We start from the raw sequence: 11,412 nt of genomic DNA, 5'->3' as shown, positions 1-11,412 counted from the left end.
TACTTTCATGACTCTGCACCCTGCTTGGCCCCCACTCTGGGTGATCAGCTTGTGGAAAATAATAATAGGTAATCTCTGCAATTCTCCTGGGCTTATAGAGGTTTCTTGCCAGCTTTGTGCCTTTCTCTCTTCCCTCTAAAAATCCTTTTCATTACCCATGTCCAACCTCCTAGTTTCTGCGAGAGACTCATTTCTCTTTTTCTAAAAAAAATACCCATTTGTTTAAACATTAGTGGAAACCTTCTTTTAAAACTCAAAAAAAAAAAGCCTCCAAAAAACCCCTCGAAGCACAAGCAGGGACCCTGCTGAGCTGACGCCGCACCGCCTGTTCGGGAGCGCTGGGGGCTGAGCTCTGCCTGCTCTCCCGCAGCCTGCTCCCCACAAACCACCCACCCAGGGGAAAAACCTGCTTCTCCCCCGGCCCCCGTCCTCACAGGGGAGGAGGAAATTAAGCTGCAATGGTAGGAAATCTGGGATAAAAATGCAGCTTCCTCCTCTGACACTTACGAAGCTCAGGAGAAAAATTCCTGATTGTGACAGTTGCAGCCAGTTCCACTTTCCCCGCACTCACCAGCTGCACTATTTCTAAGCATTAGGGACCCTAAAAAAAGAGGCATTTTATGACAGGTACTGGGTTTATTAATTCTGAACATACCCACTCGCTTTCATTTTAAGTTACTCAGCTTTTTGACTGCAACTCAGCCTGATTCTTCTGGGATGTGCACTTGAAATAGATGGGCAGATGGCATGCCCTTTCTCCAGGAAGCCAGGAGGAGAGGAGACAGCCTACACCAGCCATCTTCATGCTGCCCGTGAGACCATACTGGCCTGGGGGGAGTGGGGAGGCCTCACTTCTCCTTCCCTGGATCTGCAGGGAAAGACTTCATGAACATAGGGCAGGATTCAGGGAATTACAGTAGAACTGCTGAGATCTGACCTGCAGGTTAGAAGCACTGAATTTTAGCATTAAGTAACATATGCTGCCCTGTGCTAATGTATACCTGCCCATGCACAGCAGCATGCACCCACCCCCTCACCCCTACCAGCCTCCTGCTTCCCACCACACTCACCTGCCACTACACCATGACATACACAAAATCCACCAAGCAGCCTACTGCCCTGCCGACTGCACTTTTATTTCCCTGTGTCCTCCTGCAGGCAGGTGGGACATCTGGAAACACAAGGCAGCTGTGATAGGTTAGGGAAATTAGGAAGGGGGCTGTGGAAATTGCAGAAGAAGAAGAGGAGGAGGAAGGAAACACCTGTGCATCCTTTACTTTTGCATTACTTTCTAGGAAAGGCTGGTGGAAGTTGGAGCTGGCAACTTCCTCATGCCTGATGACTCCTGGCTTGAAGCCTGTTGCTCCTGGTGCCTGGTTTACAAGTTCAGGCCGGCTGCAGTCTTGGCCCGATCTCTCCTGCTCTTTGGGGAACAGTTCAAACCCCTGAAGCTTACAGCAGTGCGCTAGGCTGTTCCATGGGTCTTCTGCACCCCGACTCCTGGCAGGGGTCTCCTTTGGCCCACCAGCAACACCCCCCGGGCCAGCACCCCTATGAAATGCTGCCCTCTTTCAGACAGTCTCCTACCCAGTTTTGAGCTTGCAATGTTAAAATATCAGAAAGGAATTTCTGACTTTCAAAACCCCAGAAAATACAAAACAACGAGTTTCATTATGCAGATCCTCACAGACAGTCAGAGTCTCACATAAATACTTTACAGCTTTTTTTCTACAAAATGGAATATGATAGTGTAACAAAATAAATAAATATCTATTATAAATCGTCCTTTTTTGTATTTCCCTTGGAGTGAAGTCACAGAAGGTTAGCTTGGAAGCCCGAGGTGTCATTGTAAGAAGTTTCTCTCTCGCGTGTGCAGGGGAGGCAGCTGCTCAGGTGTTCAGTGGTGCGCTGTGGGGTATTGTAGGAGCCCACCTGCCCACAGCTCCGTACTGCCCACACTTCTTGGCCTTGGTACAGGCAGGAAGAACCTGACAGAAGAGAGGTTGTTGGGGTTTTTTTTTCCTTCTTCAAAATATATGGGTATTTTAAGCACTAGGGTAAAGATCCAGACTAAGTGCATTACTAAACGGGTCCTTGCATCTCTCTGGGTGAGGAGAGACTAAAGTTTTCCCCTTGCAACTTCCCCAGCAGGCTCCAGCTTGGACCTAGAGGCATGGCACCCATGGAAGAAGATGTGTATCACATTTCCTCCCACTGCTTTTTGTCTCCAAAACACCCATCAAAAGTAAGGGTGCATATTCTGGGCATATCCTGAGAGGAGGCTGAGGTGCTTTTGGCACAAAACTGGGCTGCGGTTTTCTGAAACCATGCCACCTCACTCAGTTTACCCCCACCTCGAGCTTGCCTCCTTCACCCCTGCGCCAGGATGGCCTCAGAGGACAAACAGCAGCGCCTCGGCCCCTGCTGCAGCGTGGTGCCCTGCGTTTTCCGCATAGAGGCACGCTCTTCCTCTAAAGACCCCATTTTGTTTGAGACACGTCCTCAAAGCTGCTTCCTCAATGAGCTGCACTGGCCAAGCCAGAGGGGAGGGGTTTTTAGGAGATGCAGAAGAATGGTGCAAGAGTATGGCCACTGCTTGCACAAGTATGTTGTGCATAAATATAGTAACAGAGTGATGCTTCCCCCGCAGCATGTCTTGTCATTGAGAAAGTGAATGTTTTCCAGCTGTCATCACTGTCAGCCGCCTATGGGCCTAGCTAATCACCTTCAGGTTTCCCCTTCCCAGTGTGCTGCTACGCAGCTGCCTGGCTCGGGGCTGATCCCCTCGTCCCTCCCTGCCGCGGGTGCAGCCCAGGCTGGGCAGCACGCAGCCAGCTCCGGGCTGGCCGGGGAGAGTCGTGTCCCGGCGGTGAGCCCCACGGCCGGTGTGGGTGAGCCCTGCAGCAGCCTGGGGAAAGGCAGACCTACCCAGCATGGCCGGGCTGGGTTTCTCTCTGGGTCACGTAGGTGCCTGAGGCAGCGGTGGAGGAGGTAGATGAGAAGAAGGAGGGAAGTCAGGGGGACCAGTACTCCCACTGCAATGGCAATGGCTGGTGCCGTGCTGCTCTCCAGACCTGTGGGGAAAGCAGCAGGTGCTCAGTTTGTGCATGAAGAAAATAAAACAACCCAAACCCACTTCATACATCCCTTGGCCAGTCTCTGGGGTGACACAGAGTGGAGGGAGGCACTGGGAGCACATGCCAGCACACATACAAGCAGCATCACTGGCAGACCTGTGTTTGGGGGTCTGATGTCGTGGTTGGGTGTGTGGCACCCAGTGCCTCCGAGCTACCCAAAATCACACGTCTTCTTGGTGTGTCAAGCTATGTGACAGGGAAACCCTGCAAGTCCTCAGGAGAGGCAGGGAGGCTGAGGACATCATGGCATGCAGGGCACTCGACAAGCACCCCCCAACTCTCAGAGGAGTCTCATGATCTACCCTAGGAGGTGTTTCACAGTCTCTTCCCTGCTCCAGGACATGAACAGTGTTATATACTGACCCTGCAGCACGGTGTCCATGGGCAGGACCAGGGTCACGTTTAGAGAGGGGTGTTGGATCATGCAGGTGATGGGATACTCCTGGAGGATTTTGGAGAGGGCGTGGGTGAAATTGCTGATGACAGTCACGGTCTGGTTGCTGAGCCTGACTTGGTACTCCCTTGGTTTCTGCTGCAGGATGCTGGGAAGGTGCCAGGTGATTTTTGGAGCTGGTTTCCCTGTTGCTGAGCAGCTCATCCCCACCACTTTCTCAGAGTCCTCGGCTGTGTCTGGACTGGGTATAAGCTTAGCCTCCACTTTGGGGTCCGAGATGGCTGTAAAACACGATGTGACAAAATCCATGACTTTCTGCTCATGTTTGAGCAAAGAGCACCTGTATTTACCATTATCTTGGAGGACAACCTTGATATCTAATCTTGCCTCTCCATCCCCAAAGCCCCAGCAGTGGCAAATAACCATGGAAGTGATCAAGCAGCTGTCTGAAAATGAAGAGCTTGGCAAAAACAAAGGACAAGAGTGTAGAAGCATCTATGTTTCCATTCTGTTATGAATGGCAGCACTGCAGCATCCCAACTGAGAAGTGGTGATTATGGATGAGTAAAGAGCCACAGGTAGTGAAACCACGAAACCACATGTCCTCCTCTCTCTGAAAGGGCTGATCTGCTTCAATCAGTCAAAATTCTTGTTCTTTTCCCTTAAATGTATCTGCAGGATTAGCTGTATTGCTGTTTGAGATGTGCAGGCTTGTGGACCAAAGGACTAAATGTACCTATCTATGCAAGACAGTAACAGTGAATTTGTCTGTGGTTACATCACAGGATTTCACCTGTGGAGGTTTTGTGCTTGTACAACTTCCCTCTAGTGTCGGGTTTTGAGGGTGTCATGGTATCCCTCAAAACCTTCATTGAAGATCATTTCTTCTCAACTCCTTCTCACCCTAGAAGATTTGCGGATGCCGTCACATTTAGTCTTAGTCAGCAAGAACGATGAACTACAGGCATCGTTCATGCTTACTCACTCACACAAAGCCTGCTTGTTGATTCCTATTTACACAAACTGTATTTGCAAGAAATAAAGAAAGGGGAGGAGTGCAGGAAGCTGTTTTCAACCTGGGTAGAACTCCAGGGGAGATCTGAACATTACAAGAGAATATTACTATTATCAACCATTTAAGTGCAGTGGCAATTCTGGTTTCATTCAAGTCTGAATTAACATGAATGGTCTCTGATTAATAAAGGTATCTAGTACTATATTTAGTAGTATTCCATGTATATATTACCATTTTGCTATTTACATAGCAAAAGTAACAATGGTCAGCACAATATTTATGCTGAAATTAATTTTTGTCCCAACACTAGCAAACATATCGCTGTCATTTAGCAATCCTACTTTTAAACAAACAAACAAAAAAAATCTGTTTATTCTTCTTGGGAAAAATGATTCTTTTTTGTTTTGGAAGGTAAACAAAGATTTGCATATGAACGAGGTGGAGAAGACACTGAATGATCCTGTTAAAGGGGAAAAAGGCTTGTGCCAGATGCATAATGGTGCCTGTAACCTCCTGGTACCATTCCAGGTGCACTTCATGAGGCTGGCTGGATCCTGCAAGCCATCCCTGCCAAACGGTGCAAGCAAGACATTGTAGACCACCAGTTTTGCTGGTTGTTTGGTGGGGGTTTTTTTACAGCTAGACCTCATTTATTTACTGTGGTTGTGCCTGCCTAGAAAAAAAAAAAAAATAAAAGTGGGTATTTCTGATTTTTTGCATCACCCACAGACAGAAACTCAAACCCCACAAGCAGAGCCGATGAAAGCCACAAATGTTGCTCTGAGAGTGTGTGTGGGGATTTCAGCTGGAACTTCTCAAAATCTCCCATGTATGAAAAGACAAGTGTCACAAACAGTTTATGTTTTGATTAATAAATGTTCTCTGAACTTCTTCTTTCGCTCACGGGATGCATAAAAATAACATATCCACCCACAGCATTAACTTCAAATATCAGCTTGCAACATCCAAAAACAGTAAAGGAAAGCTGGCGCAGATGTTTCCAGAGGGGATGAGAAAAATCGCTCAGTATCTTGGCGGGAACACATCAGCTCTTCTTCTGACTAAGCAATCTTCTCTCTTCTCAAGGAATGATTATCATGTGAAAAAAAATCCTGTAGGGTTGCGCTTCCCCTCAGCAAGTGTCTGTAACAGATGCACAGTCAAAACCTGTAAGTGCCTGCTTACGCAGTACTGCCTTGCTACAGTGTTTGTTAGCACGTGCCCACCGTTGATGTTTGATGCATACACTTAAATGAACTGCTGCTTTTGTCTTTCATCAAACTATTTGTTTCCAGCGAAAAAGTACCCGCAAGAGATGTTGTGTGCAAGTACTTGCATCAGTGGCTCTTGCAGAGCAGTGATGCGAATGTTCCCAAACTCGAACTGTGGCAGTTCCCAAGTATTTGAAAAAGGGACTTTCTAGTGAAGTACATTGGCTTTGACTATCTGCAGTGGCCTTCTGTAATTAGAGCGGGACTGCCAGGTCATGATGTGCTCTTTGTGTTTAAAGACTCGTCAGTGGTCTCGGAGGGACTGATATAAATGTTTAGCAATTACAGTATACCTCATGATGACAGAAAGCTTTTTCTAAATGTATGGGTGTTCATCAGCATCCCCATGCCTCAGTTTCCCTGTCTAAGAAATAGTGATGGCATTTCTCTGCTGCACTCGAGCCTTCCAGGTGAACGGTGCCATCTATGATGAAGGAGGAAGAAACCTGAAGACAGTCCACCAAATGCCCAGGGAATTTTGTGACCCAGCAAGTCTTGTCCATTCTTGTGTGGCACATCCTCCTCTCTCCATACCTGCCAACTGTACTCCTTCCTGGGTTTCATTCTCATCCTCTTTGGTGATGAGGGTCAGCAGAACTTTTCCAAAGCAAAATGGAGGGGGAAGGGGAGCGGGCTGTTCAAAAGAGACCTGTCAAGCAGATTTGAAACTATTCTGTTCCAAAATGGTTTTCGCTACAGGCTAGGAAATTTCTGCTTCTTCTTCTTGGGTTTGCTGTTTTCAGCCAGGCAGGTCTGAGATTCCTCCAGTCGTACCTGTTTCTTTTTTCACAGTGTCATATCCAGTTCTTAAGTGGCTTCGCTTCCCCTTGTCACACAACGATGGTGCCCATCCTGGAACAGCCGCTCTTGCGAAGGCTGTTGTAATCAGGCAGTTACCAGCTGGTAAACTCCCTGGCAGTCCCCTCTCGAGGGCAAAGATATGGCAGCGTTTCATTTTCAGCTGGTGACTCAAACCGGCTTGCTCACCTTGCCCTGAATCCCTGAGCCTCGGGAGATTCCTGCTGGCTTCACGCTCCGTCCCGGGGAGTCCTTTGGGCTTGTTCAGACAAGTTGTTCCCATCATTATCAGTTGGGGAATAAGGGAGTAAAACTATGGCTTTTAAGTAGCATCATGTAAACTAGCTTCAGTGAAATATGCCATATGTGAACCAAATTCTTCCGTCACAGTACTGAGCACTTAGTTTATTCATGATGACCCTTCAGGACATGTTTGATAAAGGACATTTCAGGGAGGCCACCCCGACCCCTGTGAGCCAGCCCCTGGCAGTGGCCTGCCAGCTCACACCGGTGCAGCAGGAGCAGTGGGCTCACGGCCGCCCGAGAGAGAAGTGAAGCCCTTCTCTGTTGGGGTGTTTTCATCTGAGACACGGGAAGAGATGCTCACAGGAGTGTGTGTAGCGCAGAAAAACTTTTTTTTTTTTAAAGTGGTGCTCTGCTAAAGGCTGAATCGTAGCCACAAGGCCAGTGATTTTGGAAAATATGTCCCCCTCTTGGATAAAAAAAACCCCAAACAAATTAAAAAAAAAAAAATCAAACTGTGTTTAGATTTACATGATAAACGGATCCCTCTGCAAGGCACTTCCATATTTTCCTGTAATGTATAAATCAGTGTTTACTGTCTGAATGACTCAGGGCTGGGTGTTTTTAGGAACACCTTCCTCTTCATCTCTGAAATATTGAGTGAATTTCTCCTAATTTCTCTTTTCTGCTCTAGGAGCTTTCCCAAGAGAGAGGAAAAAGAACTTCTGTTGCAAACTTGGTTTTCCCTTGTATTTCCCCCCCTGCCTTTCCCCTGTTGCTTAAGTCATCTTACCCCATAAGCCATGGGCATCATTTTTTCCCCACACAGAGGATGCCTGGCACATGGGTATGTGTGTGGGCATGTGTCTGTGTCTTTGTCAGCAGAAGGTACTACGGATAAACAAAATACTCTGCAGGGGTCATACCACCAGTGTTTGTATCACCACCACCGATGTTTTCCACATGGGACATGATTTTTGGCCAACGTCCCCACAGCAGAGTCAACAACGAGAAAGTCAGGAGCTTACAGGGTGTCCTCACGGCCTGTTTAATGTCTCAGCTTTCTCACAGGCAGAAAACCAAGACCCTCCCTCAACAGATAAACAGCTTTTCACTCTTGTTCCTCTTGAGTTCATCTATTTGTCTGTATTTCAGCTTGTACTTGCTAGCTGATGATTTCATATGGAGATGTCAAATATTGCCACCTCGACTCATCATTTCTTTTAACTCTCTTCTTGAAGCTAATTGATGCTGATCTGCACGGGGTATTCAAGTGGCAAAGCTGTGCTGTATTTCAGCCTTTTTTGGGGTTTTTTTTTTTTTGTATCCCCCTCCTGAGCCCAGCCTAACTACTGTCATTTTTACTATAGCTTCAAAATCAGCTTCCAGATACTCTGGTTACACATATGGCTCTCTGCCTTTTGAATACTTTGAGTTTTTAAGACCAAAGGCAGAGTGAGAAAAAAGTGCCTGATTTCCAGGCTTAGGAGGTGACAGCAGCAGTGAAAGGGGGCAGAGGAGCAAGGGGTTCACAGCTGGAGCAGGTCAGCTGTCAGCAGACCACACAGCCAGGGAAACTTGGAGGAAGTCATGGGTTACACATCAGCTTTTGGGTCTTTCTGTTGTTGACTTAAAGGGGAAGAAAATTAAAGAACTGCTGAATGCTGGTTTCCCATCAGAGGTAGAACCAGAAAGGGGGGAAGAGCCAGAAAGGAAGCTGAGCCACCTTTTTCTCAGCAATTTGGCAATGATCACTGATCAGGGAAGTGTTTTCCCAGGGGAAAATAACTTGGTCCTCAAATAACAGCCCGTACACGATTACAATGCCTTACCATAAACATTGAGACACATCCTGCTGGTGACAGCTCCCGAGGGGAACGTGTTGAAGATGCACTTGTAGCATCCTTCATCTTGGAGGGTGACTCCATGAAGGGAGATGGCCGAGGCTTGTAACTCACTGCGAGCAAAGCTCACGTGGCCAACGTAGCCCTTTGCTATCTTTTGGCCGTTCATTTTACTGTAAGTTGCTATGTTGTCTTCAGCCCCATCTGTGTCCTTCTGCCACGTCACCTGTAGCACATCTTCTTTCGTGACCGACTGGCATGAAAAAGTAACGTTTCCTCCTGCTTGCACCGACTGGACCTCTCTGTGCATCACCCGCACGGAGCCTGGGGGGAGAAGCAGGTGCTGCACTCAGCGTTTCTCACCACCCTTCTGCAACCCACCCCCAGCAGATAGCCCCCAGCCCCTCACCCTCCTGAGCAGCGCAGCTCTGGAGGGTGTTTCTGCCCTTCCCTCCAGGGTAAAAATGAAACCGCAGGTCAAAAGAATTGCCTTGAGATTTTCGCTGGACCTGATGTCTCTCACACAAAGCATCTCACCAGCCTGATACCCATGCTCTAGAGAGTGCCACCGAGAAAGGCAGCTCCCATGTCAGGAGGGACTGATTTCTGCCTGCTGATGCTGTTATCCCATGGGCACCCATGGAGATGTTTCCTAAATGTTCAGCCATGCTAATGCCCAAATGGCCACCAGTGCATTACCACTCTCTGAGCCCTCCTGCAGCACAGTAAGAAGCAAATCAGAAAAGCTGCTAAAAATTCTTAGAGTGTATCACTGCACATTGTGTGTCCACATTTGTCAGAATGACAGCAGAACAAAAAAGCAGAAGAAAGCGAGGTAGGGGGGACCAGAGGCAAACTGCATCTGTCCTCCTGTCTCAGGCTTGAGACCGTGCAGCTGGGAAGCAGCTGAGACCCTACTGAAGGGAAATAAGAGACCCTTACCGATGGAAAATTTTCATAGTATAAATGCCATGGTATTAAAGATCTCCAGGGGGAAAAAAAAAAAAAAAAAAAAAAATCAGTCTCCTCTTCCAATTCACAGGCATATGTGGAAAAACTATTGAGGGGATAGGCAAGCAAAATGGATGCTCCTAGGTTTGACAGCTCAGGTCCACGGTCCTCTTAGGATAATCGTTTTTAAAGCTTATTTGTGTACTTCAGCATGGGAGATAGCAGCAAGGACAGTTATAGCACTGAAAACATATATTTCAATTTACAAGAAAGGGAAATAACTTTGCAGGTTTTAAAGACGAGTGAGTTCGTCTGCAGTGCCCAGAGGTACACTTGTCTAACCTGCCTGACAAAACTCACTCAGGTCCTGTCCTCTCCGTGGCTGTGGCCACGGCCAGGCAGATCTCCGCAGGACACCAAGAAGCCAGCTGTGAAGCTGTGCCAGTCATTTTGCTTTTCAAAGCTCAGTAGTGCCACAGGCAGATACAACACATGACCATGGAAGCTAGTTTGAAACAAATCCAGGCTTTTCTACATGATTTTTAGTTACAAAAACAAATATAACACACCCACACTTTTAGTGGCCTGAGCAGACACCCGCAAGCACAACGTCCATCATTACAAATTATTCTGTCCTAGCTAAAGCAGATCAGTGCCATACTCTGACCCAAATCCCAGCCACAACAGGAGATGAAATCAAACTTCAGTCATACAGGTCATTGGGAGCGTTTGGACATTCGCCTGGTTTATGATTTGCAAATTGCAATAAATTTGTACATCTGTCTGCAGCTTATAAATGCACTGGTGGTAAATTAAAGAGAGGATGCTGTCAACGCAAGGAGCGGTGGCACGCCTGAAGCCCCACACGAGCGGCGCGGTGGCGTGCAGTGCCGCGAGTGCCCTGTCACTGCTGGGCTCGCCCCGGGGGATGCGGTGGGGGGCTGCAGCACCCAGCAGCAAGCTAGCAGGGCCACCGAGGTCCCTAATGCCGTGACAGTAATGACACAGACAGACGGACAGCCAAGGGAGTTACCTGACACAACGGTCCGGATGCTGAAGAGGAGAAAACAAGCGACCATCATCCTAGTTGTGCCCTCAGCGAGATCAGTGAGCGACTGATCCATTGAGCACCACTTCCCCTTTTTTATACACTTCACTTATGCTCTAGGGACATTCCCTCTGCAAAGACGGTAAGAGACATCTCGTAAAAAACCTCCTGCCCTCCGGCACTCAGCTGAATAACAAAAATTGTGGGGGGCATGACAGCAAATGTCAGAGCCAGAAACATGATTTCCCAGCTGGGCTGCTAGACAGACAGGGGTAACAGGGTTACAAGGCTGGGTTTTTCACAAGTGCCTTTTCCTTAAGGTTAGGTTTTTGCAAGTACCTAAAAAAAGCCCAGCTTTCTAAGCTAGCTGAGCGCCCGATGCCTGTCAGGCTGCGAAGGGCAGGAGGAAAGGCCACCCTGGTCCTGACCTGAGCTCACGGAAAGCAGCTCAGGTCAATGGTCATGCTGCAATGAGTGGTACAAATGTCCCCAATATGTAACTCAGAGGACCCAGTTAAGGGTCTGCACCCTACATGCAAATCAGTGGAGACCCAGGAGCTGCTGATGCTACTGTAACATAACTCTTTTTTCCAGGTAAGGAGACCAGAGCAAGCCAAGCACCCAACCCAGGGCTTAGGTCATATATTGCCTCGGGGAAAAAGCAGAGCCTTGGTCTTCCCTCTCCTCCATTAAGGTTGCCCCCATCTCTGC

The 11,412-nt window shown here is 48.0% G+C and overlaps 1 protein-coding gene across 3 annotated transcripts; it reads right to left on the bottom strand.

Annotated features, from left to right (window-relative positions):
* Positions 1-208: 208 nt before the first annotated feature.
* LOC104641903 (nectin-1-like) lies at positions 209-10,824 on the bottom strand. 3 transcript variants are annotated; one of them, XM_075767754.1, is made up of 4 exons: positions 8,691-9,350; positions 3,501-3,812; positions 2,929-3,074; positions 209-1,988 (listed from the first exon to the last, which is right to left on the bottom strand). In XM_075767754.1, the coding sequence occupies exons 1-4, from the start codon at positions 9,010-9,012 to the stop codon at positions 1,890-1,892; spliced, it is 879 nt and encodes a 292-aa protein (XP_075623869.1). In that variant the 5' UTR covers positions 9,013-9,350; the 3' UTR covers positions 209-1,889. The 3 variants fall into 3 exon arrangements, with proteins under 3 accessions (XP_075623869.1, XP_075623877.1, XP_075623862.1); XM_075767762.1 differs by lacking the exon at positions 8,691-9,350 and adding an exon at positions 10,687-10,824 and having other exon boundaries at positions 209-3,074; XM_075767747.1 differs by having other exon boundaries at positions 209-3,074.
* Positions 10,825-11,412: the final 588 nt, after the last annotated feature.

The sequence above is a fragment of the Balearica regulorum genome, chromosome 1 (assembly GCF_011004875.1).
Source record: "Balearica regulorum gibbericeps isolate bBalReg1 chromosome 1, bBalReg1.pri, whole genome shotgun sequence".
Lineage (NCBI taxonomy): Eukaryota > Metazoa > Chordata > Aves > Gruiformes > Gruidae > Balearica > Balearica regulorum.
Note: the sequence above shows the minus strand (reverse complement) of the source record. Positions and strands in the feature narration are given on the sequence as shown.